The sequence below is a fragment of the Trachypithecus francoisi genome, unplaced genomic scaffold, assembly GCF_009764315.1.
Source record: "Trachypithecus francoisi isolate TF-2019V2 unplaced genomic scaffold, Tfra_2.0 Lachesis_group16, whole genome shotgun sequence".
Taxonomy (NCBI): Eukaryota; Metazoa; Chordata; class Mammalia; order Primates; family Cercopithecidae; genus Trachypithecus; species Trachypithecus francoisi.
Genome location: NW_022681461.1, coordinates 64,720,570 through 64,746,422, shown reverse-complemented (window position 1 = coordinate 64,746,422; position 25,853 = coordinate 64,720,570). Strand labels below are relative to the sequence as shown.

The 25,853-nt window shown below is 53.5% G+C and overlaps 1 protein-coding gene across 8 annotated transcripts; it reads right to left on the bottom strand.

The window, feature by feature from the left end:
• Positions 1-503: 503 nt before the first annotated feature.
• Positions 504-25,229, bottom strand: PHF19 (PHD finger protein 19). Of its 8 annotated transcripts, XM_033237622.1 has the most exons (16): positions 23,960-25,229; positions 22,741-23,524; positions 21,419-21,619; positions 20,840-20,921; positions 16,702-16,797; positions 16,103-16,203; positions 15,444-15,592; positions 13,089-13,184; positions 12,253-12,321; positions 11,933-12,053; positions 9,682-9,749; positions 8,215-8,376; positions 7,544-7,631; positions 6,406-6,491; positions 5,005-5,100; positions 504-3,115 (listed from the first exon to the last, which is right to left on the bottom strand). In XM_033237622.1, the coding sequence occupies exons 3-16, from the start codon at positions 21,602-21,604 to the stop codon at positions 2,773-2,775; spliced, it is 1,743 nt and encodes a 580-aa protein (XP_033093513.1). In that variant the 5' UTR covers positions 21,605-21,619; positions 22,741-23,524; positions 23,960-25,229; the 3' UTR covers positions 504-2,772. The 8 variants fall into 8 exon arrangements, with proteins under 8 accessions (XP_033093513.1, XP_033093512.1, XP_033093515.1 ...); XM_033237621.1 differs by lacking the exon at positions 22,741-23,524 and having other exon boundaries at positions 23,960-25,228; XM_033237624.1 differs by lacking the exons at positions 22,741-23,524; positions 23,960-25,229 and adding an exon at positions 23,850-23,890.
• Between the last annotated feature and the right edge of the window lie 624 nt (positions 25,230-25,853).

Below are 25,853 nucleotides of genomic sequence, written 5' to 3'. Positions count from 1 at the left end.
TATTTTGAAGTAATAATCAGTCACACACAGCAAAGTCTCTCCTAACACCTGGGGAGCAGATGTGCTGGGATTATCACTGGCATTTGAAGGGTGAGAAAACTGAAGGAAAGGAATCTGACTAAAGTGGCACAGGTTAGAATTAGCAGAGTCAGGTCTAGAACTCATTTCATATTTCTAGAATTGTGTGATGATGTACTGATAAAGTTCTTCGGTGCCTGGACCAAAGTATTATAGTAGGGTCAATTTCTAAGTTCATTTTCCATCTTTTACCTCTCAGTGGCCCTCAACTAATGTTTTTTGCCCCCACAGGTCGGATACTTGCAAAAGATTCCATATTCTCTCTGGCAGTAGGGGTGAGAATGTTGCTGGCAGTGGTTAAGAGTGGCAAGGTGGCCAGAGGACAGGGTCCTGCCATTCCTCCTCAGCCTCCAGTAAACCAAGAGCAAAAGCCAGAGGCAATTCCTTCTGATACTCAGCAGCTAATTCATTACAGGGAAGACAGGTGATTGCTCAAAGGGAGCTTTTAAATCATAAAACAGACACATTAATTATAACTTTAACAAATGTTATTAAAAGCAGCAATTAAAAACCATGAATCTTTTTGAAGGTGCAGAGGGTTATAAGGTCAGTTGGCAGTAATGCAGCTATTATCTGGTATGAATGAAATGCTGGGGTGGGCAGTCAGGGTGACCTCATTAGGCCTTGTGCTATCTTCCCAGGTGGTGAAGACACCCCTTCCCCGCTTTTCCCTCTCCAAGCCCAGAGCCTCCCCAGAGCCCAGGTAGGGAAGGTCCAGATGTAACAGGATTGCTTGTCCCAGGCTATCTCAGAAGTCTGGAAACCAGGCCTAGGAGGTTGCTGGGCTCTCTGAAGCCAGGCAGGAAGCTACAAATTGAATCCCAGGTCCCACAGCACCCCTGGGCTAGGGGCTGGCTTCTCAGCTCCCCTTCCACCTGGCCCCAGTTGGCCCCTGTGGCAGCAGCTGTGGGGCTGAGAAAGGGGAAGAACTGGGTCCAATGCCAGCTTATCTATGCCTGGGCTGTGCCAGGGAAGCAGAGGAAAGTGGGTGGGCTATGCACAGGAGGCGAGGTCCCCCTTAAAAGGCACTGTGGGAGCTGAGGTCTAAGATGGGGGGCATCTAAACTATCTCAGGGACCCCCTGAACGCTCACAGGTAGAGAGGGGTCAGGCCTAGTAATGGAAAAACAGCTCCTGCAGGCCTGCTGCCCCACCAGTGCCTCTTGCTCTACCACCACCTTCGCCTTCCTGCTGGCGGCCTGCAAAACCAGCCAAGCTGGAGGCCACAGCAGCAGTTGGCAAGGCTGGTCCCCATCTGGTGCCCACCCTCCATGTCAAGGCACTTTTGTCCACTTTCCAATCAAGTGAGTCAGTTTCTAATATCTCTGGAAGCAGCAAAACATGAGGGGTCCTCTTCCCCCTCCCAATTTTGGTTTCCCTCCAGATGAGGCAGAATTTGAATGTTGTTCCAAAAATTCTCTTTCAAACCCCGACTGGCAAGAGCTTCCCTTTGAGGGAACTGAATGATGCAGGCCCTTTAAACATTTCAACCTATCCCAAAAAGTGATTGTCCATTTCAGGGCAGGGCAAGGGACATGAAAGAGGGTGAGTCCCCTGTGCTTCCCTATGGGACCAAAGCTGGTTGATGGGCTGAAAGAAGGGGCGGGAGCTGAGCTTTCACATTTAGTTGCAGCACTTGGGCCCTGGAAGTGGGCCACAGGAAAGCCAAGGGAGGAGCCAGCAGGCCCAGAGGGACTGTGTGGCTCTGTGTGTGAGTACACTTAGGCATGTGGTGGTGTGGCCGTGTGGGGCTGTCTGCGTGCCTGGAGCTGAAAGTACAACACATATGGATGGAAACTTGTGGGAGTGGGTGTATATTGTCTGCTGTGTGGTGTCTGGTGGGTCTGGGGTTGGGAGGCACCAGAAACAGGTTTAGCACGACATGGTTTCCCTCCTACCACCACTGCCAAGCCCTGTCCCCCAGGTTTGGAAGGATGCCTCCATTCCAGCAAGGCCAGGTCCAGCTTTATGGAGACTGAGGGGGTGTGGCCAAAGCTGACACTGACCTCCAAAGCTGACACTGGCAGCCTTCACTCTCAGCCTGGACCCTGGTGCTGGGTGCCTTCTGAGGCAGACCCAGCCCTTCACTCTTCAGATCCTCGCAGGCTTTCACAGGGGCTTTCTCCCACCCTACTACCTCTCTCCAAGGGCAGTGGGGAGTGGCAGGAAAGTGGAAGAGAACAGCACTGAGCAGAATCCTCTTATCCATCTTCTCCCAGGCTCTCTCAAAGGTGCCTGTTATGTAGTCCCTGGGAAGACTGGCTGCCCCACGGGTCAGATGTAAAGGGTATCCAGCGGAGGGACAGCTGTGCACACACAGGATGTGCAAACACACCCAAAAAGGGGTGAGAGGTCAAGGCACACAACTGGGGACAAAGACCTGGGCCTCAGGAGGAAGGGTCCCAGAGCAGGGGACTCAAGGTCAGAGGAACAGATAAACAGAGTTTGAGGGGCTGTGGAGTGTGTAGAGACACAGGCACAGGGGTAATGAGCCTGAGGAGGCCCTGGAACAGAGCTGGTACAGCAGAGAGACGCAGGCCTTGGCCTAGCTGGCAGGCAGGCAGGGCCTTCTGCCAGGCACTTGCAGCTCTGTCGTGCTTCCTTCTCCCACCCCAGCCTGGAGAAAGCTGGGGAGCCTATGGCTTCTGCTGCTCCTCCTTTGGTTTTCAGGGCCCCTGGCACCCCTGGGGGCTAGTCAGTAAGGGGTGGTCCCTTCCCACTCCACCAGGTACTGAACCTTGCCCTCAGGTGTGACCCTCCGAGCCAACACCTGGTACTTCTCCCCACAGGCCAACCGCCCAGCTGCACCAAAGTAGTTGGTGATAGATGACTTGAGGTGGGACAGGGATGAGTCATCTTCACTGATGCTCTCAAATGTGTGGCTGTCAATGCCTTCATCTGGTCGCTCGGGGACTGAAGCCCCCTCTGCACTGCTGTCCGAGGGGCAGCGTCCATCCAGCTCAGCTGCCCACCGCTTTGCCCGCAGGGGCATGTATGCCTTGGCTGCCAGCTTCCTCTTTCTGCTGCCCACTGTCCATCTGTATCAGGAGTGGGAGACGAAGATGATGAGAATGAGATAGAACCATCATGGTAGATTCCTCTCCCTGAGCTCTCCCCTAGTACCAGGAAAGTGGAAGAGAACAGCGCTGAGCGGCATCCTCTTATCCATCTTCTCCCATGCTCTCTCAAAGGTGCCTGTCATGTAGTCCCTGAGATAATCTATTCTCAAGGCATAGATTATCTCACCAGACCCTCACAAGAGCCCTGTGAGGAGGGAAACTGAGGGTCCAGAGGAGAAAACCAGGTAGGGAGTGGCAGAGCCAGGATTCAAACCTATGAACGTCCAACTCCAAAGCATATGCTCTTACAGCCAGGATCCCAGCACTGCAAAAGTGCAAGAGCACCATTCTCTGAGCCTCCTGAGGCCATGCAGTGCAGGGCCCCTGCTTATCCTGCCTTGCCCCTCACCAGACTCGTGGAACTAGACAGGTCACATAGGGCTGGGGGTTAGGGACTGAAGGACCCTATACCCCAGACCCTGGATAGAGAGGCTGACAGACAGACACAGACACACACAAACACATACACACACACATATACACACAGGACAAGGCACAGATTCAGATGCTTAGAGACAGAAACCGAGACCTGAAGTGCTGGTGAAACCAAGGAAACAGGAAGAAATAGGCCAGGCATGGTGGCACACACCTGTAGTCCCAGCTACTTGGGAGGCTGAGGCATGAGAATCACTTGAGCCTGGCAGGCGGAGGTTGCAGTGAGCTGAGATCATGCCACTGCACTCTAGTCTGGGCAACAGAGCGAGACTGTCTCCAACCAACCAACAAACAGGAAGAAAGAAAAATACAGAGGCAATAGCAGAGGATACCTAGACAGATGTCAAGAGACAGACTCCAAGACAGATCTCTACAGGTACTATACCATTGTATTTTTTTTTTTTTTTGGAGATGGAGTCCCACTCTGTCACCCAAGTTGGAGCGCAGTGGCACGATCTCGGCTCACTGAAACCTCCACTTCCCCAGTTCAAGCGATTCTCTTGCCCCAGCCTCCTGAGTAGCTGGGATCACAGGCACGCACCACCACGTCTGGCTAATTTTTTTTGTATTTTTGGCAGAGGCGAGGTTTCATCATGTTGGCCAGGCTGCTCTCAAACTACTGACCTCAGGTATCTGCCCACTTCGGTCTCCCAAAGTGCTGGGATGACAGGCGTGAGCCACAGTGCCTGGCCAGGCATTATACTTTTAATTCTACTTTTGCAAGGGTCTCAAATATCTTAAAATACAGTGCAGCCTGAGTGCAGAGGAAATCCCTGTGCTCGACCACTCCCCATACTGCTGAGGACCAGCTGTTGCCAGACCAGCTGTATCGGAGATGGGCCCCCAGGGATTTCTGTCCCTACTCCTAAATCTTCCACCCTGCAGGATGCCATCTTCTGTCTTCCCCTCTGTCAGGCTTCTAAATAAATGGCTCTTTCCCTTAGAGACTCCAGAAGACAGGCACCATATTCAGACAGCCAAGAATCAAGGTCAGGGAACCTTGTAGTCCAAGAGGCAGAGACATGCAAGCTCATGGCATGCAGAGGCCAAAAGTGAAAGAACCTCTGGTCCAACAACCCCAGAACTGGAATCATCCAGTGGGAGGTGTTGTACAACCTTCTGCAGCAGGTGAAGCATTCCAAAGGGATGGAACCACGGGAGCCTGAATGCCTGTACTTAGATCCCATCTAAAGCCCCATGACTCAGAACCAGAGGGTCCGAGAGCCAGACTCACAATTGCAGAAGGCCAGGTACTGCCCGCTAGAGACTGAGACACATAGAATGACCCACACATGACAGAAGTGGGAAGTGGAGGGGCTGGGAGGAATGATGGTCCTGGCAAAATGTGAATGCCAGACCTCCAGGAAGCTCACCTGGAGTCATAGGAGAGGCTGGTGGAGGCAGAGCCAGAGGTGCTGGCAGCGTCGGTGGAGTCGACATCTGAGAAGAAGGTCTGGCCTGAGCTGGCACTGAGAGGAGCAAGACGGTGAGCCTGCTGGTGGCCTGGCCAGCAAGGTCCTGCCAGCCTGGCCCGCAGGGTCCCCTAACATGCATCCTTCATGCCAGTGGAGGCCCATCTTCCCACAGCTGAGCTTCCCACCACCACACCTGTCTGTTTCCTACCCAGCCACCCTTTAACCCTTCAAAGTCCAAGAAGTCAAGAAAACCTCCCAGAGCACCCTTCCCTGGTGGTGACGTAAGCACTGGTGCCAGTAACTTGAGCGTGATCCGAGGCACCTGTGCAACACTTCACAGGTCAAGAGTGCTTTCACATTTGCATTATCTTTCTTTTTGTTGTTGTTGTTGAGACGGAGTCTCTGTTGCCCGGGCTGGAGTGCAGTGGCCGGATCTCAGCTCACTGCAAGCTCCGCCTCCCGGGTTCACGCCATTCTCCTGCCTCAGCCTCCCGAGTAGCTGGGACTACAGGCGCCCGCCACCTCGCCTGGCTAGTTTTTTGTATTTTTTTTAGTAGAGACGGGGTTTCACTGTGTTAGCCAGGATGGTCTCGATCTCCTGACCTCGTGATCCACCCGTCTCGGCCTCCCAAAGTGCTGGGATTACAGGCTTGAGCCACCGCGCCCGGCCCTCATTTGCATTATCTTGTTTGAGGAAAATGGCTGAGGAGGTTCAGAGAAGTTAAGGAATTTTAGGTAAAGCTACATAGCTAGTACTGATAAGCAGGGTCTGGAGCTCAGGTCTGACTCTAAAGCCCTCCTGTGTCCTCAGGAAAATACTAAATGACCTTTAATAATTTGGGAAATAAAATGATGGAAGATGCAGTTCCTCCCTTGGGCGTACTTAAGTACGGGGTGCTGTGGAATACAAAGGAGGGCATCTAGCTCAGCCGGGGGAGGGGTAGTGAAGCCTTCCTGGAAGAAGCAGGGTCCTGAGTTTCAGATGGGCTAGGGCAAGGCAAAGGGTATTTCAGGCAGAGGGAGCAACATGAGCAAAGATGAGCAGGCATCAAACAGCATGGTGAATGTGGATATCCATGGGGCGAGGCGGGGAGAAGCAGGAGGGGAGGGCTGGAGAAGAGGGGAGGGCTGGAGAAGAGGGGAGGGCTGGAGAAGAGGGGAGGGCTGGAGAAGAGGGGAGGGCTGGAGAAGTGGGGAGGGCTGTGGTGCTCTGGGAACAGGGATGTTATGCTGAAAGCTCTACTGCAAAGAGCCCCTTCAGGCAGACTTGCGCAGCAGGGATCCTTTTAACTGGGGGCTTGGCTTTCTGCTTGGTTCCCTCCCGGTCTCCAGAGCAGACTTCTCCGCTAGGTCCCTCACCTTTTTAAACTTTGAATTTCATCCAGCGTGAAGTCAAATATGCTAGCCAGGTGGTGGTTGGTGCTCCAGGCTGAGGTGAAGTCACTCTGTGGACACAGGAAGGAGAGAGGGAGGGTCAGATAGTGAGTATCAAATCCGCCTCCCACACAGGCTGCCTCCTATCCAGCCAGGGCTGCTGAGGGCTGGGCCCTTCCTAGGGTAAGACCATCACTTATTCTAAGTCCTGACCAGGGAGCCAAGTCATCTCAGTTCTAGCCCTGCCTTTATCTCTAGCTGACTGTATGACCTTCACCTCTCTGGACCTCAGTTACTTCGACTGCAAAATGGGGACAATAACCCCTGCCTTGCTTTACTCTTAAGAGATGTCAGGGCCAGGCATGGTGGCTCACACCTGTAATCCCAGCACTTTGGGAGGCCGAGGCGGGCGGCTCATGAGGTCAGGAGATCGAGACCATCCTGGCTAACACGGTGAAACCCTGTCTCTACTAAAAATACAAAAAATTAGCCGGGCGTGGTGGCAGGCGCCTGTAGTCCCAGCTACTCAGGAGGCTGAGGCAGGAAAATGGAGTGAACCCCAGAGGCGAAGCTTGCAGTGAGCCGAGATGGCGCCACTGCACTCCAGCCTGGGTGACAGAGCGAGTCTCCGCCTCAAAAAGAAAAAAAAAAAGATGTCAGGAAGTGCAGTAAAATTAAATAATGCTTCTAAACCGCAAAGTGCTGGGACATGAGGCATTGCTAGGATTACTGCCCACAGGGAGGGGGCTTCAGGGAGGAGGTGGGGTTACTGAAGGAGGAAAGAAAGTGCTCTGGAACCCTGATTCCAGGCTGGGCTCTGCCACTTTGATGTGTGGTCTCAGGAAAGTCACTGCCCCACCCTTCCCTCAGTGTCCCTACCTGGACAGTGGGGACAAGAATATTACCTGCCGTTGTACCCCAACTTTGGGTTCATGGGAGAACTTGGGGGGAGATAAAGCAGGGGTCTTGGAGTGCCTGGCTTAGCTGTAATAGGGACTGGCTTCTCCTTTAAGGGACATGAGAGAGTTCTCTGGGCCTGGGGGACTTAGTTTTTGACACAGGAAGCCCTAATATGTGCTGACCCTGTGTATGAAAATGGAGAATAAGAAAACAAGGAACTAACACTGGGAATAGCATCTTCCAGCAAAAACTTTGATCTTTTTCTTCTATAAACTCGCCTTTTCTGCTGCTGGAATTCGTGAGGCAACAAACTGTGGAGACAGAAGAGGGAGAAGGTGGCCCCGTCAGAGCCTGAGGGCTCTAGGGTGGCCCAGAGGGAGGCGCCGCAGGGGCGGGGGTCACAGCAGTTGGGGAGACAGGCTCTGAACACAGCTGCACCTTCACAGGGAGGCCTGGGGAGGAGGGAGAGTCCTTGGGGGCAGTAGGGATGGGAGGGTGTGGAGAGGGTATAGTGGGCAGAAAAAGAAAAGGTACCTCCCCAGGCACGTGCATCCAGATGCCCGGCCCCCCCAGTGCCAGGATGAGGGGGCTCAGATGAGCCAGGAGAGGGAGGGACCCCTCACACACACTGCCTTCCCCTTCACCTCCTTGCCCAAGTCCTAATCCAGCAAGGCTGGGTCCTCAGATCTGGCTTTTCCTCCCTGCGAGGCAATGAGGGGACTGTGGTGGTGAAAGGAGTTGGGGATCTGGGATCTGGGATCCTGCTCAGCCACTACCTAGCCCTCTCAGGGTCCTACAGCTGGGACTGGCTGGGTGCAGGTCCTCCTTGCTTGCTTGGAAGCAGAGAAACCAAGTTTGGCCGCAGCCCTGGCCCCTGGGTCCCCGAGCACTGACCCAGGCTTGCTCTTTCCTCTCTTACGCAGCTCAGAGGAGGCGCTGTTCTCATTTGGCAGCAGTCCCTTGTCAGGCAGCAGCTTCCCTGGTGGGTTGGGTGGGACGCGGATGCGCAGGCGGAAGATGCACTTCTTCTTCTTGATCTCCTTCCCGCAGAGGAACCTAGGGGGTGGGCAGCGGGAGGAGGAAGCTCTGGAGTCCATCAGTTCATCCTCCTGGGGAGTGGGGTCAAGCATGACACAAGCCTCTCTGCCTCCCTGGACCCAGAGCTAAAATCCGGATGCCTCTGGAGATGCTGATTTCCCCAAAGCCCATGGGATGCGGGGTTCCAGGTAGAAGATGAGAACACAGCTGGTGCCTCCTCCCTGTGCTTCCTCCTGCACGAGTATGGTTCTTGCTGCTCTTCTCCCTTTTGTTTGCCTCAACCAGCCCCAAGGCCACCTCCTGCAGGAAGGCCTCCTCCAGCTCACAGTGGAACTCCTATGATCAAGATACTGGAACCTATTTCATTCTATTCTCTGTTGCTTTCATTCTCTCCTATTTCAGGAGACTGAAAGCAACACTGGCTGGGCTGCCCTGAGGCTGAAGAAGTGACCCAGACATAGCCCTACCCTCTTTAGTACAAGAGGCCCCCTGCCATCCTAATGGACAGTCCTCCATTAGAAGGGCAGGGGGCCTCTTGTACTGAAGAGCAGGGCTTTGGGCCCTAAACCATGAGAATGTGGAAGAGAGAGTGGGTAATTCTGCCTAGAGGTGTCAGGAAGAGTTTCAGGGATGAGGACCTTGTTTTATTCCCCACCATGACCTTAGCACCCAGACAGGCCCGACATAGAACAGCAAATCAATGAATACTTGTTGATGGAACAAATGAGTAAAAAAGACTGAAGCACATCCTAGGCAAAGGGCAGAGCATAAGTAAAAGTGCCAGGTGGGAAACCAAGGGCTCAGGATGGCTGGCACCCAGAATACAGAAAGCAAAGGGACAGTGGCAGAGGACACGGGCACAGCCTGGTCTTAAAAGGCCTTGAGTGCCAGGTTCAGGAGCCTGGGCATGCCTCTGTGGTGTGGTGAGGGGCGTGACCAGCTGTGTGTACTGAGAACTCTGGATAGGAAGGCAGGGGCTGAAGGATGGGTCAGGAGGCTGTAGCCCACCTCAGATGATACACCCATCCCTCAGTGCCTGGCCCATAAGGCCTAGATGTCTAGAGCAGGAGGGGCCCTCAGAGAGCAGGGGTGCAGCCCCCTCACAGAGCTGAGCCCAGTACCAAAATGTGGCAGGCTGCTGGGGTGGTTGGAGTGGCTGTGCAAAGGAGGTGGGGTGCCCCCTAGATCTTGGAGAATGGAAATGATTAGAGAGAAGGGGAGGAGGACCCAGGCAGGGAACACAGCCTGAGCAAAGGCTATGAGGTAGGAAGAAATCTCACCTGTAGATGGCCCCACCACGCTCCCTCCCCACCCTGCACGCACCGGCTTTTGTAACTGTTCAGAGCATTGAGGAGATGCGGTCCTCGATCTGTCACGGGGGTGCTGGTGAGCTGTGGGAGAGCAGGCCAGCAGGACATCAGACCCAGGCACATGGCGCATGGGGAGGCCCCAGCCCCTACTCCCTCCCTTCCATCTCCTGATGCTTCTGAGTCCTCCAGGTGAGGACCACTGACTCACTCCAGGATCTCAGATAAGCCTTTTCACCTTTCCAAGTTCATTCCCATCTGTAAATGGAGAGAATACCTCCTGACCTAACTGTATTGGGAGCTTTAAAAAGTCCATACCCTTGACCCAGTAATGATACTCCATGGAATCTATATATCTGCAGATACAACATGAAATGGGAACAAAACTTCACATACAAAACAGTGGCATTGTTTCTAATGGTGGACGAATGGGAAAGAAACTGCCCAACAGGAAGGAAACAAGTAAGCTATGGTAGAAACCAATGCAGCCATTAAATTAGCTGGGCATGGTGGCGGGCGCCTATAATCCCAGCTACTCGGGAGGCTAAGGCAGGAGAAATGCTTGAACCCAGGGGTGGAGCTTGCAGCGAGCCAAGATAGCGCCACTTCACTCCAGCCTGGGCAAAAGAGCGAAACTCCATTTCAAAAAAAAAAAAAAAAAAAAAGTTTAATGAAGATTCTAATACGGAAAAGAATAATGTATACTAAAAATAAGATTATTAAAATTGCATATACTGTATCATTTAAACCATGAAACAGAAAAAAATATTCATAGAAGAGAGTCAGAAAGGAAATGTACCTATGCATTAGTTCTAGTGATTTCTGGGTGGTGTGATACGGATTTTTAAAAAAGTATACTTCCTTATACTTTTTGGTACTTTAAAGATTTTTCACCAGGAATATGTACAATTAAAAAAAAAATCAGGGCCGGGCACATGGCTCACGCCTGTAATCCCAGCACTTTGGGAGGCTGAAGTGGGCAGATCAGGAGGTCAGGAGATCGAGATCATCCTGGCTAACACAGTGAAACCCCGTCTCTACCAAAACTACAAAAAATTAGCCGGGGATAATGGCGGGCACCTGTAGTCCCAGCTACTCGGAAGACTGAGGCAGGAGAATGGTGTGAACCCAGGAGGTGGAGCTTGCAGTGAGCCGACATCGAGCCACTGCACTCCAGCCTGGGCGACAGAGCGAGATGCTGTCTCAAAAAAAAAAAAAAAGGCTGGGCGCGGTGGCACAAGCCTGTAATCCCAGCACCTTGGGAGGCAGAGACGGGTGGATCACGAGGTCAGGAGATCGAGACCATCCTGGCTAACACGGTAAAACTCCGTCTCTACTAAAAAATACAAAAAAAAAAAACTAGCCGGGCGAGGTGGCAGGCGCCTGTAGTCCCAGCTACTCGGGAGGCTAAGGCAGGAGAATGGCGTAAACCCGGGAGGCGGAGCTTGCAGTGAGCTGAGATCCGGCCACTGCACTCCAGCCTGGGCGACAGAGCGAGACTCCGTCTCAAAAAAAAAAAAAAATCAGAAAAAAAGTTACTAAAATCCAACTCTGTGTGTATCTTTTAAGGTTTTATAATATCTTTTTTTAAAACAAATTATCAAACACTGTAAATGAAGATGTTATTACATAAAATGTTTTGTAAAGCATAAAGGTTATTCTTTTAAAATTCCTTTTCATCAAAGAAGGATTTGGGGCAGTCTATAGAGAAGATGCCTCACTCTGTATGTGATGGAGGGGATTATAAGGATGTCATTAGGGAAAAGAAGACACAGCACCCCCATGGGAATGATTAGGGATCACTGGCTCCAGCTCTGGCTCAGCCCCAAAGCTCTGCTGACTACAGGCAAGTCACTCTCCAGCTCTGACTCTGAAGGTCTCCGTTTGTTACTTCACTCCATGGATCTGAGGCTCCCAGCCCCCTGGTGACCCACTATTCCGCATACGATCAGCAGTGGGCAGACCCACTCCATGTTGCATCCTAGCCAGGAAATCTGGAGTGGGTCAAATACTCAGCAGAGAGCTGTGTTCCAGCTAGACTTGATCTAGGGCCTCAGCTCCCCTCCACTGAGCTGCGGAGGCCCCAACCTGCCCACTGCCAAAATCTGGGACTGGGAAGGCCCTTAAAGGACACAGGCTCAGAGGCCTGGACTCAGGGATGCAGCAACTCAAGGATGAGAGTTGAGACCTCCATCCTAGTCCTGCACTGCGTGGCCCTGGGCAAACCTCTCTGTCTCCTGCCACTGACATCCCACAACCCCGCATACCTTGCCAAGCTGCAGGAGCTCCCAGTGGTGGTTGACAAAGGCCAGAATCTCCTCAAAGTCAAAGTACTTCTTCTTGCTCTGTACCCCCAGATTATAGAGGGCCAGGTGAACCACATCCACCCTGGGCAAGGGGGCAAGGAGGTGGGACCAGGTGAGGTGGCAGCCTGCTCAGCCAGCGTCACAGCTTTCTGGGTCCAGGCTGAGAGACAGGGGCAGAGCTGGGACCCAGTAGCTGGAAATGGAATCGTTCCAGGAGGGAGGAGGGAGGGGAGAAGCTGGAAGGAGCAGCGGTCAGTTTGGACTAAGCCCCACCCTCTCACCATCGCAGGGGCAGCCTCTCGATGTACTCTGGGCCCTGGTTACACACGGAACAGAAGAACAGGTAAAACCTGTGGGTGGGCAGAGAGGGGGGCCTATGGTGGGAGGGGCTCGGACACCCCCCCAGTCCAGCCCCCGATCTCCTCACTCACCACCTGCCTTCCCATAATCTTCTCACTCCCAGGGCTGCTGGCCACTGGGGGGCAAGGACAGAGCAGGACAGGGACTAAGAGATACCCCATATTCCTTCTAGCCCCTGCCCTCAATCCCCTCCCCAGTTCTTGCCCTGAAGCGTGGCTGAGTTCACAGAGAGTGAGCTGAGCTAGGTTGGGCTGCCATGGTCACCCTCTTCCCCTCAGAGACAGACACACACGCAATCACAAATGACATGAGACACCAACCAAAAGATGCATAACATCAGGTTTGACATCCATAATGACTCCATTAGCTTAGCTCCATCAGCTAGAAGCCACGTTAAGTCGTCCATTTCCCCAGCGGCTTCCGTAACAACCCTGGGCAGGGCTGGCGCAAAGACTGTCACCCCTTCTTCCCCAGACACTTAAGGGACTGGGGCATAGGGAAGGCAAGCATTTATCTAAGGTATGCCACAAATCAATGGCAACTAGGGATGTGGCCCAGAATACTTCTTTATTGCCTCCTGGCCCTGCATAGCTGGGAGATCCCCTACCTTGAGCTGCCTCCATTAAATAGGTAGGCATACATTGTCACAGACCCCCTCTTGTCTGGAGCCTGGCAGTCAACCTGCAGGAGTTGTTGCTGCCATCCCTGCCCCCTCCCTACCACGCCCAAAGCCCAGTTGGACCAAATTAGCACCTACCGGTCTCCAAACATCATGGGCTCATTGAGGCACTGGGTGCAGGCCTCGTGGAACCACTGTCTGCACCGGTAACATTGCAGCATCCGCAGGTACCATCTGGAGAGACAGAGGAGCCAAGGTCAGCCAGAACCACACCCCCAGTCAGGTATGAGCTTTGGCAACCTTTCCCAACTTAAATTTGCCCTCTACTGGCAGAAAGGGAAGATAATTCAGTTACTGAGCACTTAGGCTGTGCCAAGGGAGGACCTGGGAGGTGGACATATACTCTCATTTGACCTCACAACCTGGTAAAAGATGGGACACTGTCTCCATATTACAGATGAGTCACAGGTGAAATGGCTTGCTCTAGCTCACTCAGAAGGCAAGTGAAGGATGATGACTCAAATTCTGGTCTCCCTAACTTCAAAGGCTGTGCTCTCCTTGCCATGCCACAATGAAGCCACCATTTCTGGACTTGCTGCTTCCCAAACACTGCTGACAGGGAAACGTTTGCCTTGGAGACTACACAGGAGAAGAATGGTTTCTGTCAGCTGCATGGGGGCGAGACTACATCTGGCTTTTCTCATCTGCAACTGTATCTGCTCTATCATGGTCATTCAATAACTATTCATGGAATATGAAGAGCAAAATACTCAATGCCTCATTGACACCTTGTCAGGTGAACTCCAGGTTAAAATGCAGATTCCTTGGTCCACTGCAGACCTATTCAATCTTTGGAGAAGCCTCTGGGATGCATTTTTAACAAGCATCCTGTGCAACCCTGCCCATAGGTGTTGAGAAGCACTGCGTTAATGCAAGAAAGGTTTCCATAAGCATTTCTCCATCTGACAATACTTGGGGAAGCTCATAGGCCTGAAGTTAAGGTTAAGCTCATTTGAGAGATGAAGTAGTTCAAGCATTGCCCAAGTTACCCCGCTGGAGCTTGGGGCTGGGATTCAGGACTTCAGAGGGTCCTGAAGGCTGAACTTCCTGAGACCAGAGATGCTACCTCTTACATCTATGGTTCCTTCCACAATGCCAAGTGCACTCAGCCCAAGGGAGCAAGCTCAGCTGCCATGGCCACGTAGGGACCCAGGTCGGCAAGGAAGCATCAAAGACTCTTGCCGCAGAGCCAGGACAAGAATTCCCTCTACAGTGGTCCCGACATAACATGCCCTTACCCCCGGCCCCCTACCCCTGCCTGATTGCACATTTCCAGGGAAAACAATCTTTCCTATTTTTGGAGACAGGGTCGTCTTGCTTTGTCACCCAGACTGGAGTACAGTGGCATGATCACGGCTCACTGCAGCCTCCATCTCTCAGGCTCAAGTGATCCTCCCACTTCAGCCTCCTGAGAAGTTGGGACTACAGACATGTGCCACCGTGCCAGGCAGGAAAAGGATCTTAATATCTTAATAGCAGCCGGTTCCACTGACTCTGACGGTGAAAAGGTTATCTTGACTTTCATGCATTAGTACCACCACTACCACCAGTAACAGCTCACATTTTTTTCCAGGGTTTACCAAGTGCCAGGCACTATGTGAACCTCTATGTGAATTATGTAATTCACGCTCTGCTCATAATCACCACATGATGGGGAAACTATTCAGAGAGCTGAGGCTCAGGGATTGCACAGCTGGTAAGGAACAGGGCCAGGACGTGGACGTCCAGGGAGGATTCGCACTATGTCCGGCCCAGGCTCTTAACCACACTTCAATACTTCCTCGTTTCCTACAGAGCTCCAAGGAAACACTTCTGCCCTCTAGCCCTGCTCCACAGTGCTAAATGCCACGCGCAGCCCGGCCCTCGGTTCTCCCCTTCAGGTCCCGCCCCCTCGGGCCCCACCCCGAGGCCTCCCCTTCGGGGGCCGCCCCCTGAGGCCTCGCCTCCTCAGGTCCTGTCTCCGAGGCCTTACTATTCCCTCCTCCCCACCCCGCCCCTCCACAGGGTGCTTCTCAACCAGCCCCACCTCCCTGGCACCCTGCTTGGGCTGTCGTAACCCGCCAGTTCCGCCTCCCGAGAGCTCGCTCCAAGGTCTAACCTTCCGGACCCGCCCCTCGAGGCCCCGCCCCCAGGTCTAACCCGCTGAGTTCACTTCCCCAGGTCCCGCCCTCAGGGCCAATCTTCCGGGCCCACCCCTCGAGGCCCCGCCTCCGTAGCGGCTGACACCCCCGTCCCGCCCCCGAGGCCCCACACCCGCGGCTGACACTCCAGGCCCGCCCCTCGAGGCCCTGCCCCCACAGCACAGCACGCTGGGACCGCCCTCAAGATCCCCGCCTTGGCTGACACTCCAGGCTCGCTCCCTATGGGCGGTCCCCACCGCCGATTCTCGGAGACCTGCCCTGCCGCCCGGGGGGCCCCGACCCCCTGCCTTACTCTCCGGGCCCGCCGCAGTAGCAATAGCATTGCTGCTGGTTGGTGCGGTGGGGCGAGTCCCACTCGAGCTCTTCGGGCTGGTACGACAGCACCATCTTCACGGCCTGCAGCGTCCTGGCGATGGCGCCCTTCTTCAGCGCGCCGCCTTTCTGGGGGGAGACGAGGGCCCCAGTCAACCACCAGGTCCAGGTGGACCACATGAGTCTGCACACGGCTATCGAGGGAAGTGCTGCCAGGGTTTGGGGGACCCGCAGATATTCCAATGTAGTCAGAAAAGCAAGAAGTTTTTTCTCATTAATTCCAAACCCATCCCCTCTATCCCAGAAGGAACTCCGTTGATAACAGAATTAAGAGTAATAAGCGCAATAAAGGCAACAATTACCAACATGTATTTACATGGATTTTCTTTTTTAATAGTAAAGTATCATTTATTGGTCCTGTTATTCCCGACACCAAACCCATCTCCACTTTACAGTTGAGGAAACTGAGGCTCAGGGAGTCTACAAATCCTGGCCAAAGACAGTGGCAGAGGTGCTGTCTGTCTCCAAAGCCCAGGTGTGGCCCTTCTGCTTGGAGCTCAGGCTCTGTGATTGGAGTCTCTGGGCTGCCTCACTGGAGGAGGCAGGAGAGGCAGGGACTGGGGAGGATGAAAGGCTCACCCGCACAGCCAGTGCGAAGATGCAGCGTCGGCAGAACCAAGGTGTGAGCAGGGGCTGGTCGGCACTGCCCGCTATGGGGATGTGGCACTGCTGGTGGTAACCTACGGCAGAGGAGGGGGCAGTGAGTTCCCACAGGGACGCCGTGGCCCAAGGCCAGTTGGCCCAAAGGAGGCAGGACTGGGAAGGCTGAGGGAAGTCCTAGGAGCTCTGCCTGCCAGCTGCCGGGAGTCTGGCTGCAGATGCCCACCAAAGTGGCCAAGTCAGTGTCCAGGCTGGGAATTAAATGACAGCATTGGCCAGTTGGAGCGGGGAGGGGGGGCACAGGAAGGTCTGACTTCAGTGCCTGAGCCCCATCTTCCCCACCCATCCTCTCCGTTTAGCAGGGCCCCAAATTACATACACCATCATACCCTCCCAGCTTTCCCCAGGATCTCCTCCCGAGCCCTCACTCACAGCAACTGGCCCCCTTTCACCCTGGAGTGCCAAGAGAAACAGGAAGCCAACAGAGGCCCCAACAGGCTGGAGCAGTACCCATCAGGGGCCAGTGCGTGGGGACCCATAGGTTGGGGCCTTCTCAGGGCCCTGCTCTCTCCACTCACCCAGGCCACACTTCCCGCAGATGAGGATCTCATTCAGCGGCCCTGATGTCTTCCCCAGGCAGATGTTGCACTTGGGCTCCTCTCCTGGAACGCCGGCTGAAAGAGAGGCCCTCGAGGGTCAGATCCAGCTCACAGGAATGAGAAGTTTTATACTCACTCTCCAGATGCCCAGTCTCTACTGTCTGCTAGGCCTAGCACTAGGCCCCACATGCCACCTCACTGAATCTCCCCAACCACTCTGAGATGCCTATCATCATTACCATTCTAAAGATGGGGAAATTGAGGCTTTGAGAGGTTAAGTCCCTTGCTTAGCTAGCAAGGAGAGGGTGGGATTAAACCCATGGCTATTTGACATCAAACCCTTTGTTCTTTTGACCACATCATGCTGCCTCTCCCGCCTTATTTAACTTCTTTTGTTAAATTGTCATTAAATAATTTTTTAAAACTTTATTATGGGATAATATACCTTTTTTGTTTTGTTCAGATGGAGTCTCACTCTGTAACCCAGGCTGGAGTGCAGTGGCATGATCTTGTCTCACTGCAACTTCCGCCTTCCTGGTTCAAGCAATTCTCCTGCCTCAGCCTCCCGAGTAGCTGGGATTGCAGGTGCATGCCACCACGCCTAGCTACTTTTTATATTTTTAGTAGAGATGGGGTTTCACCATGTTGGACAGGATGGTCTCGAACTCCTGACCACAAGTGATCCGCCTGCCTTGGCCTCTCAAAGTTCTGGGATTACACACGTGAGCCACCGTGCCCAGCCTAGAAGTTATAATGAAACTCCATCTTTTCATCACTTATGAACTCATGACCAATCTCGTTTCTACTATATTCCCACCTACTTCTCCTTCCTGTAATTATTTTAAGTTGAGTCCCAGATACCCAACAGATTTTCCATAAATATTTCAGTATGTATTTCTGAAAGATCAAGACTTTTTTTAAAAAACATAATTACAACACCTTTACTGCACGTAAAAGTTAACATAATTGCTTAATATCATTAACAAATTCAGTTAATTTCTCATTTCCAATTGTCTCTTAAGTACAAATGCCTTAATACTTTTAAGTCTGTTCTTCTGAATCAAGGTCCCCAAGTAAAGTCCATACATGGTGACTGGCTGATGTTTTTAAAATTACTTTTAATCTACAGGTCCCCTCTCCATCTCTTTCTTTACATTTTATTTTGGTTGAAGAATAAATATGTCTTTATGTGTGAAAGGTTTGTACATATACATTAAACACATTTTGATATGTGTTTCTGTCTTCTTTCTCCAGCACGCTGAAAGTTTTGTAAGGGTAGAAATGGTATCTCTTCAGCCGGGCACAGTGGCTCACGACTGTAATCCCAGCAGTTTGGGAGGCTGGGGTGGGCAGATCACAAGGTCATGAGTTCAAGACCAGCCTGCCCAATATGGTGACACCCCGTATCTACTAAAAATACAAAAATTAGCCAGGCATGGTGGCGTGTGGCTGTAGTCCCAGCTACTCGGGAGGCTGAGGCAGAAGAATCGCTTGAACCCGGGAGGCTGAGGTTGCAGTGAGCCGAGATCGTGCCACTGCACTCCAGCCTGGGTGACAGAGCGAGACTCTGTCTCAAAAAAAAAAAAAGGAGGCTGGGCACAGTGGCTCACGCCTGTAATCTCAGCACTTTGGGAGGCCGAGGTGGACAGATCACAAGGCCAGGAGATTGAGACCATCTTGGCTAATATGGTGAAACCCCATCTCTACTAAAAATACAAAAATTAGCCGGGTGTGGTAGCGGGTGCCTGTAGTCCCAGCTACTCGGGAAGCTGAGGCAGGAGAATGGCGTGAACCCAGGAGGCGGAGCTTGCAGTGAGCCAAGATCACACCACTGCACTCCAGCCTGGGTAACAAAAAAAAAAAAGAAAGAAAGAAAAAAAAAAAGAAATGGTACCTCTTCATCTCTGTATCCCCAGGACCTCACAGAGTGTGGCATGTAACAGGTGTTCCAAGACATGTTTGTTGAATATATGGCCAGGCAGGAACCTTGCCTCTTATTCCTGAACATGCTCCCAGGAAGGTGGTGTCCACAGTGCATCTCAGTAAGTCCTCACTGGCTTAATGAAGCAATTGATCAATAACTACAGTGGTGTTCAACCTTATGCTCTAATCTCGGGAGATACCGGAGGGTCACCATTCTGCCCAGAAGGGACAGTTCTGGCTAGGAGACAAGCCATTCTTCAGCCGATCACTGTGGGTACCTCCAAGGAGCCTGATATGTAGTGGGCCTCCACAGGAGGTCAGCTAAGGTGCATGGTCATCTCCATCTGGCTCCTTATGCTTTCAATAAGGGGGTAAACCAGGAGAGGAGATCCTCATTGCTTTGGATATTTATATGATACATTTCAGGGGTTGGAGAGGAATCGGTCTGCACTGGCCACAATTTCTTGGAGAAGGGGGCAATTTGAAAGCTTTACTAACTGGCTGGGTTCTGCAGCCTCTACTTGGCAGGCTTCTTGGAATCATCTTACGGTAACAAATTCTTTTTTTTTTTTTTTTTTTTTGAGACGAAGTCTCACTCTGTCGCCCAGGCTGGAGTATAGTGGTGCAATCTCGGCTCACTGCAACCTCTGCCTCCTGGGTTCAAGCAATTCTTCTGCCTCAGCCTCCTGGGTAGCTGTATTTTTAGTAGAGACGAGATTTTACCATGTTGATCAGGCTGGTCTCAAACTCTTGACCTCAGGCGATTCACCCACCTTGGCCTCCCAAAGTGCTGGGATTACAGGCATGAGCCGCTGTGCCCAGCTGGTAACAAATTCTTGAGTAACAGCTTCTCTAAAACCAATAGCACTGAGCTAACCATTTTACATGGATTAGCTCACTTAAGCCTCCCAACCACCCTATGAAGCCAGTAATTTCACTTCATCTTTCACATGAAGAAACTAAGACTCAGAAAGGTCATATTACTTGCTCTGCAAATGCAGCTAGTAAGTGGCAAAGCTGGTCTAAGGTCTACCTGACCCTAAAACCTGCTTCTTCCCCCTCTAGGGGCCATGTCTCTTCTTCTGTTAGAGTATAAATGGCAAACAGGCCGGGCGCGGTGGCTCAAGCCTGTAATCCCAGCACTTTGGGAGGCCGAGACGGGCGGATCATGAGGTCAGGAGATTGAGACCATCCTGGCTAACACGGTGAAACCCCGTCTCTACTAAAAATACAAAAACTAGCCGGGCGAGGTGGCGGGCGCCTGTAGTCCCAGCTACTAGGGAGGCTGAGGCAGGAGAATGGCGTAAACCCAGGAGGCGGAGCTTGCAGTGAGCTGAGATCTGGCCACTGCACTCTAGTCCGGGCGACAGAGCAAGACTCCGCCTCAAAAAAAAAAAAAAAATTAAATAAATAAATAAATGGCAAACATGTTTCTCCTCTCATGCCAACTCTGATTGACAGGTAGTAGCTACTTGGGGCTCCACGTTGAAAGTACATGTGTTGTCAATGGCTACTGATGTCTGTTGTGTGTATAGGAAGGGAGAATGGTGGCAAAGATGGCCCTGACTTGCCATCTCTTTAAGGGAGAGATGTCAGCTTTCTGAAGGCAGGGATGGTACCCAACCCAGATTCCTTTCAGCCCTGAAAGCTGGTCTAGCTCCATCCAGGCATGTCCAGCTTCACCCCGCCTGACTTATCTCTGCTTTATTGTTTTTTCTCCCATTCCTCCCGGCTCCTTGCCCCGTGGAGAGGGCTGCTTCCGCTAGTTTTATTCATATGTTAAATCAGGGATGCTGTGCTTGTATCTAGAGCTGACAATTCTGATTATCTGGACACGCCCCCTTTTCTAGCCCAGACTGACCCAGAGCTTTGAGCAGCTGGAGCTATAGTGTAGCCAGGAAGCAAACACAGGCCTGAGGCCCAGTCTGGCCCTCCCAACACCTCCCTGAGCTACCTTCCCCACCTGCCCAGCCTCCCTCCTGGGGTATGAATCCTCAAGGGGATGACTGATGTCCTAAGCACCTTCCCAAGTCAATATACAACCAGATTAGATCATCATCACAGGGGGGCTTGGGGTTCATGGACAAGGGCAGATGCCAGGAGTAAGAGATGGAAGGAGAGGAAGAAATGAAGGCAGCAGAGGAGAGAAGACCTGGCGAGGGTGGGGGCTACCTGAAATGTTAGGAAAACTCACCATGCTGTATGTCCTTCCATAGGACCCAGTATTTGGAATTATCTTCGAAAGTCACGAGGCAGCTTTGCTTAGAGCTGCTGACCTGGGGCACAGATAGGAAGGAGCAAGTGAGAAAGGGTTGGGGAAAGCCAACCTGGAACATAGTCTTTCTCCCCCATTTTTGTCTCCATATGCTTCAGAAAGCAGGGCTAGAAGGGGAAGGAGGATGGCAGTTCCTGGACAGGGTGTACTCCTTGTCATTGGAGTTGCACAGCCAGGGACCCATGGATGAAAACTTGGTCAGAATGTTGAGGACAGAAGCACAAGTCAGATGCTCCTCTGTGATCCTCTCGAACCTGACTTTTTTGCTTTGTAGGCTCTCAGAGCACCTTTCTAAAGAACTGATTGGATGATGCTGACTCTAAGGATGGTTGGTGCCTGCAAGACCAGGCTCTGGTCCCTTCCACCACCAGCTTTGGGCATGAGGGACAAGAAGGGAATTCCCTGGCAATCCCCCTGCCCCCTGGTCTGACAGCCAGGCTGGAACATGAGCAGAGAGATGCTGAGCATGAGAACAGGGGCCAGAGAGGACAGGTTTACCCTCTTGATCTTCCCGAGGTAGTACAGGCCATCTGTCCACCGGCACAGCACATACTGGCCCTCCGTCAGCTTGGACATCAAGTCTCTGAAGTTGTTCTTGACCTTCGCCAGGGCTCCCTTGTTGGGGAGGTGGCTGGTGGCACCATAGGAGTCCCGAGTCCCTGGATCCAGAGCTCGATTCTCCATCAGCTTCCCCTGACACTGGGAGAGACAGAACAGGATTTTTACTTCTTGCTTCCCTGCTTCAGAAATCCCATTAGGGGAAGGAAGGAAACCACCATTTCTGTACACTGTGCTATAAGCCAGACTTGTTTATTATCTCACTGATTCCTTGTGGTCATCCTATGAGGGAGATATTATTATTCATGTCTTACAGATAGGGAAACAGGTGTGTCAAGGAGAAGAGGCTGATAGGCCAAAGGCAGAGCCATGGCCTATACCACACTGTCTTTTAAAGAGACTGGATCTCTCAACCCACACAGAACAAAGTCCCCTACCCAGCGGGCCTGAACCACTCCCTGTTTCAGGAGGCTGAGGTTTTATTCCTTAAGCAAACACACTCCATGTGCTCTGGATGGATGATCTTCTCCAGGGGAGCAGCTGGGTTTTATTTTTACCCCCAACCCCTGCAACCATCCCTACCCAGAGATCTGTCCAGAGAAAACTCACCTAGAAAGGAAAACTGGGAGGCTTGTAACTAGTGTAGCCTGGGTCATCTGTCTTTTGTAATCCCCCCTTCTGTTCTAAATTATGAGCTGATTTAATGGAAACCAATTCTGGGACATTTAAACCCACTTATGCTTTCACCCAGATACACATTTGCTCCAAGCAGTGAAGTCATCCATCCCCATGCCAGCCTCTCCACGCCTGTCTCTCACTATCCTAGTCAACGTGCAGTTCACCCATCGATTTCTCTCTCCCTGCTAGTGGCACTGCCTCCATGCATCTCAAACTTCTCTAAGCAATGAGTTGCGACAGCAGGCCATTTTAAGTGCCATGATTTCTGGTTTTCCAGCTCTAGCTTCCATCCTCCTGCCCTGGTCTGAGTTCAGGCCTCATCTTTTGCTTGGGCCATTCATTCATTCATTCATCACTCAGTAATAGTTTCCCGGGCCTTGTGCTCACCTCCACTAGGCATCTGGGGCGGGGAACGGTACTACCTGCACCCAGTGCTAAACAGGTCGCTCCTGCATTCCTGCTTCTCCACCGGACTCATCCGCAGGGCCACCAATGTCCTTCCAGAAACCTTCTGGGGCTCCCCACTGCCCTCACTGGTGCTCAAAGCTGTCCCTAACGCCCCCCCACTTCCCTGCTGGGCTCACCTGGTTCCATGCCCCTCCATACACTCTCCACTACAGCCACACACAGCCTCGCTCTTTCCCCGAGAGCCTACTCGGGTCTCCTCCTTGTGGCCATGGCGCTGGGCACCTGGTGTTATGACTATCTGTTCACAGGGAGAGAGTCCAGTGCCTGTTTCTGCGTGGTGCTTGTGTGTACTCCTGTGAGACTGGGCAGGATGATGTCTACGGCATTGTGCCAGGGAGTGTGTGAAGCTAAGTACGAGTTTACGTGCGGGGCCCTGGGGCGAGCCGGGCACTGCAGTGGTCTCGGCTCCCCAGATGGTGGCCGTGGCCACGACCCTCTCCACCCCCACTCCCATCTCCTTTCTCTCCAGCGCAGAGTGCACAGGCTCCCGCGCAGGGGATTCGGTCTGAACCCCTGTCCTCTCCCTGCCACCTGGCTCGCCCGGCGCTGCGAGGTCCCCGCCCGCCAGGCCTGGGGCCAGGCCGGGGCCGCTGCAGGTTCACAAACTGACACTTCCTCCCCCGCTGCGCCTCTGGGAGCCGGCCGGGTCGCCGCACCCGCCTCCACCCTGGCCGGGAGGGGGCCCCCGGGTGGCGCCCCCCCAGCCCCCGCCTCCGTCCTCCCGGAGCGGGCCCCCGCGGGCTGTGATTGGCTGATTCAAACCCATTTGCAAAGAAATGCCTGTTTGCGGGTTCCCGTCTGCGTCCAGTTCAAATCCGCGGCACCGGGAGCGCGGGGCCGGGTGGGGGCAGGAAGCGAGGATGATTCATGCGCCGGGGCCTCTCCCAGGGCGGCCGTTGGCTTTTTAAAAAGGGTATTCAGGAGAGGGTAAAAAGCTTGCAGAAGCACCCCCTTCGGGTTCAGCGCTACTCTCCTCAGTCGCTCGGACGCCAAGCCTCCCCCATCCCAACCCTGCTGCAGCCTGACTTCGGACGTGAGCGAAATGCCAAACGCTCGTCCGTCCTTCCCCCACCCCGACAGGAAAATTAAAGATCGGGGGCAAGGAAGAACGACCTGTCACCCACGCCCCCCGGGGCTCGGGAACCCGGGTGGGGCCCCTTTGCCCCGCAGGTACCCTGCACGCCCCGTCCCCACCCCCGAGCGCCCCGCTCCATGGGAGTCTCACCCCCCGGAGGCGTTCGGGCCGCCAAAGTTCAGGGAGATTTCGAAAAGAGAGGGATGAGGGCCAGGAGAGGAGAGCGTGGCGGGGAGTCCGCCCAACAGCGCAGAACTCACCGCGAGGCTGCGTGTCCGCCGGTCCCACTTGGAGTCTGGCCACCAGGCGCATCGGTGGCGGAGGCGGCTGCGCTCGGCCCGCGGCTGCCCGGCCGAGTGTCCGCCCGTGGGGCCGGGGTCGGGGTCTCGGCGGGGGCGGAGCGGGGCGGGGGCGCCGCGGGGAGGAGGGGAGGCGGCGGAGGGAGGGGCCGGGGCGCTCAGGAAGGGGCCCCCCGGGCGCGGGGCGCCATCTTTTTCGCGTTTTCCCGCGAATTATTGACGTCCCGCTTATGTAATTAGTGGGGGCCGCGCCGGCTTCGCCATTGGAGCCCGCGGCCGCCGGGCCCCGCAGCGCAGCCCGCCCCCGCCCGCCCCGCGGGCGCGCATCCTCCGCGGCCACTCTCCCGGGCCTGGGCCCCCCGCCGAGGAGCGGCCACACCGCGGCGCACACGGAGACGCCAGGCAGTGCGCATGGCGCACACTGCCGTTCGCACACTTGTTGAGGAAACACAGCTCTGCGCGCAGGCACCGGCGGACCCTGGCACAGACACACAGCAGGGCGGCGCGGACCCTTGGCGCAGACACGCAGACACAGACCCAGGACCGCCAAATGGGCCACACAACAGCTTGCACTCACAGCACAGGCGTTCGGCACAGAGACACAGCCCAAGCGTAATGTAGATACACAACACACAGTGCACAGCGCACAGACACAGGTCAGAACACACCGCAGCATGTACAGGACACACACCACAAAGAGAAGTACTGTACACACCAGCCATAGGCATAGATACACAAGGGGGAACACACTGTACACAACAGACACACAACAGAACATGCATGTAAGGTAGACGGACATAACACATAAAACCACAACGCAAGAACAACACAGGCAGGCAAGAGACACAAGTTTCCTGAAAAGGGGGCATTCAGATAAGTTGTGGAAATAGGTTGGTGGGTGTGCCAGGCGGAGGGAATTTAGTGGGCTAACAATGCAATTTTTAAAATATGGGTTAAGAATATCAAAAGGCAATTCACAAAAGAGGAAACCTACATGGCCGAAATAACCCCAAACAACAACCTGCATAGACACAGTGCACAGAAATACATGGTACAATCGCAAATATATGCCACACGCATAACACGTCATGTAAATAAAGGGCACACAATGAAAGATAACATGCACAGAGTCATACGAATGGCAGATCGAGGCAGTGGGCAGAGCTCCAATCACAGGGTCCCTGCCCTGGGGGGGAAAAGGCAGACACGGTCTCACCCAGACTCACTCTTGGGGGAAGGGGGGAAAAACACTTACCAATAACCCCACCCCCATTCTTGCCCTCAGTCCACCGCGCCCACCTCTGTGGCTACCATCCCACTCTGCAGACACCCCCACCAGACAGGGATGTGTCCTTTCATGGGTGTGGCCTGTGGCCTTCCCTGTTCACTGTCAGTTGCTCACTCTGGGCCCTCTGCCTCCTGGCCTTGGAGCATGATCTGTGCTGCCCCCCACCTCACCTTCTCAGCAAAGATCCAGGAATCCTCTCACCTCCTTCCTCACTTCCTTCCACTCCTTAATCCTCCTGCTCTCACCTGCCTCACTGCCCCGTTCTGGATCCTGGGCCTCAGCAGAACCTAGCACTGCTGAGCACCTGCCTGAACCTGGAAGGAAAGCCTGGGAGCAGCCTCATGGCACAAAATCTCCCAATCCTGGAGAGCACATTTCAAGTCCCAAAGGAGCCCTAGGATTGTGCTACTTAACCATGTTCTGCCCAGAGAACGTGTGTCCAACGCGGGTAGGGTTGATGATGGGAGCAGAACACTCCCACTAGCTTCTAAGCTGGCTGGGTCTGCCTTCAGGATGCTGGGGGACAGAGATGACAGAGGGAAGTGCTCACCTCTGAGGCTATAGGCC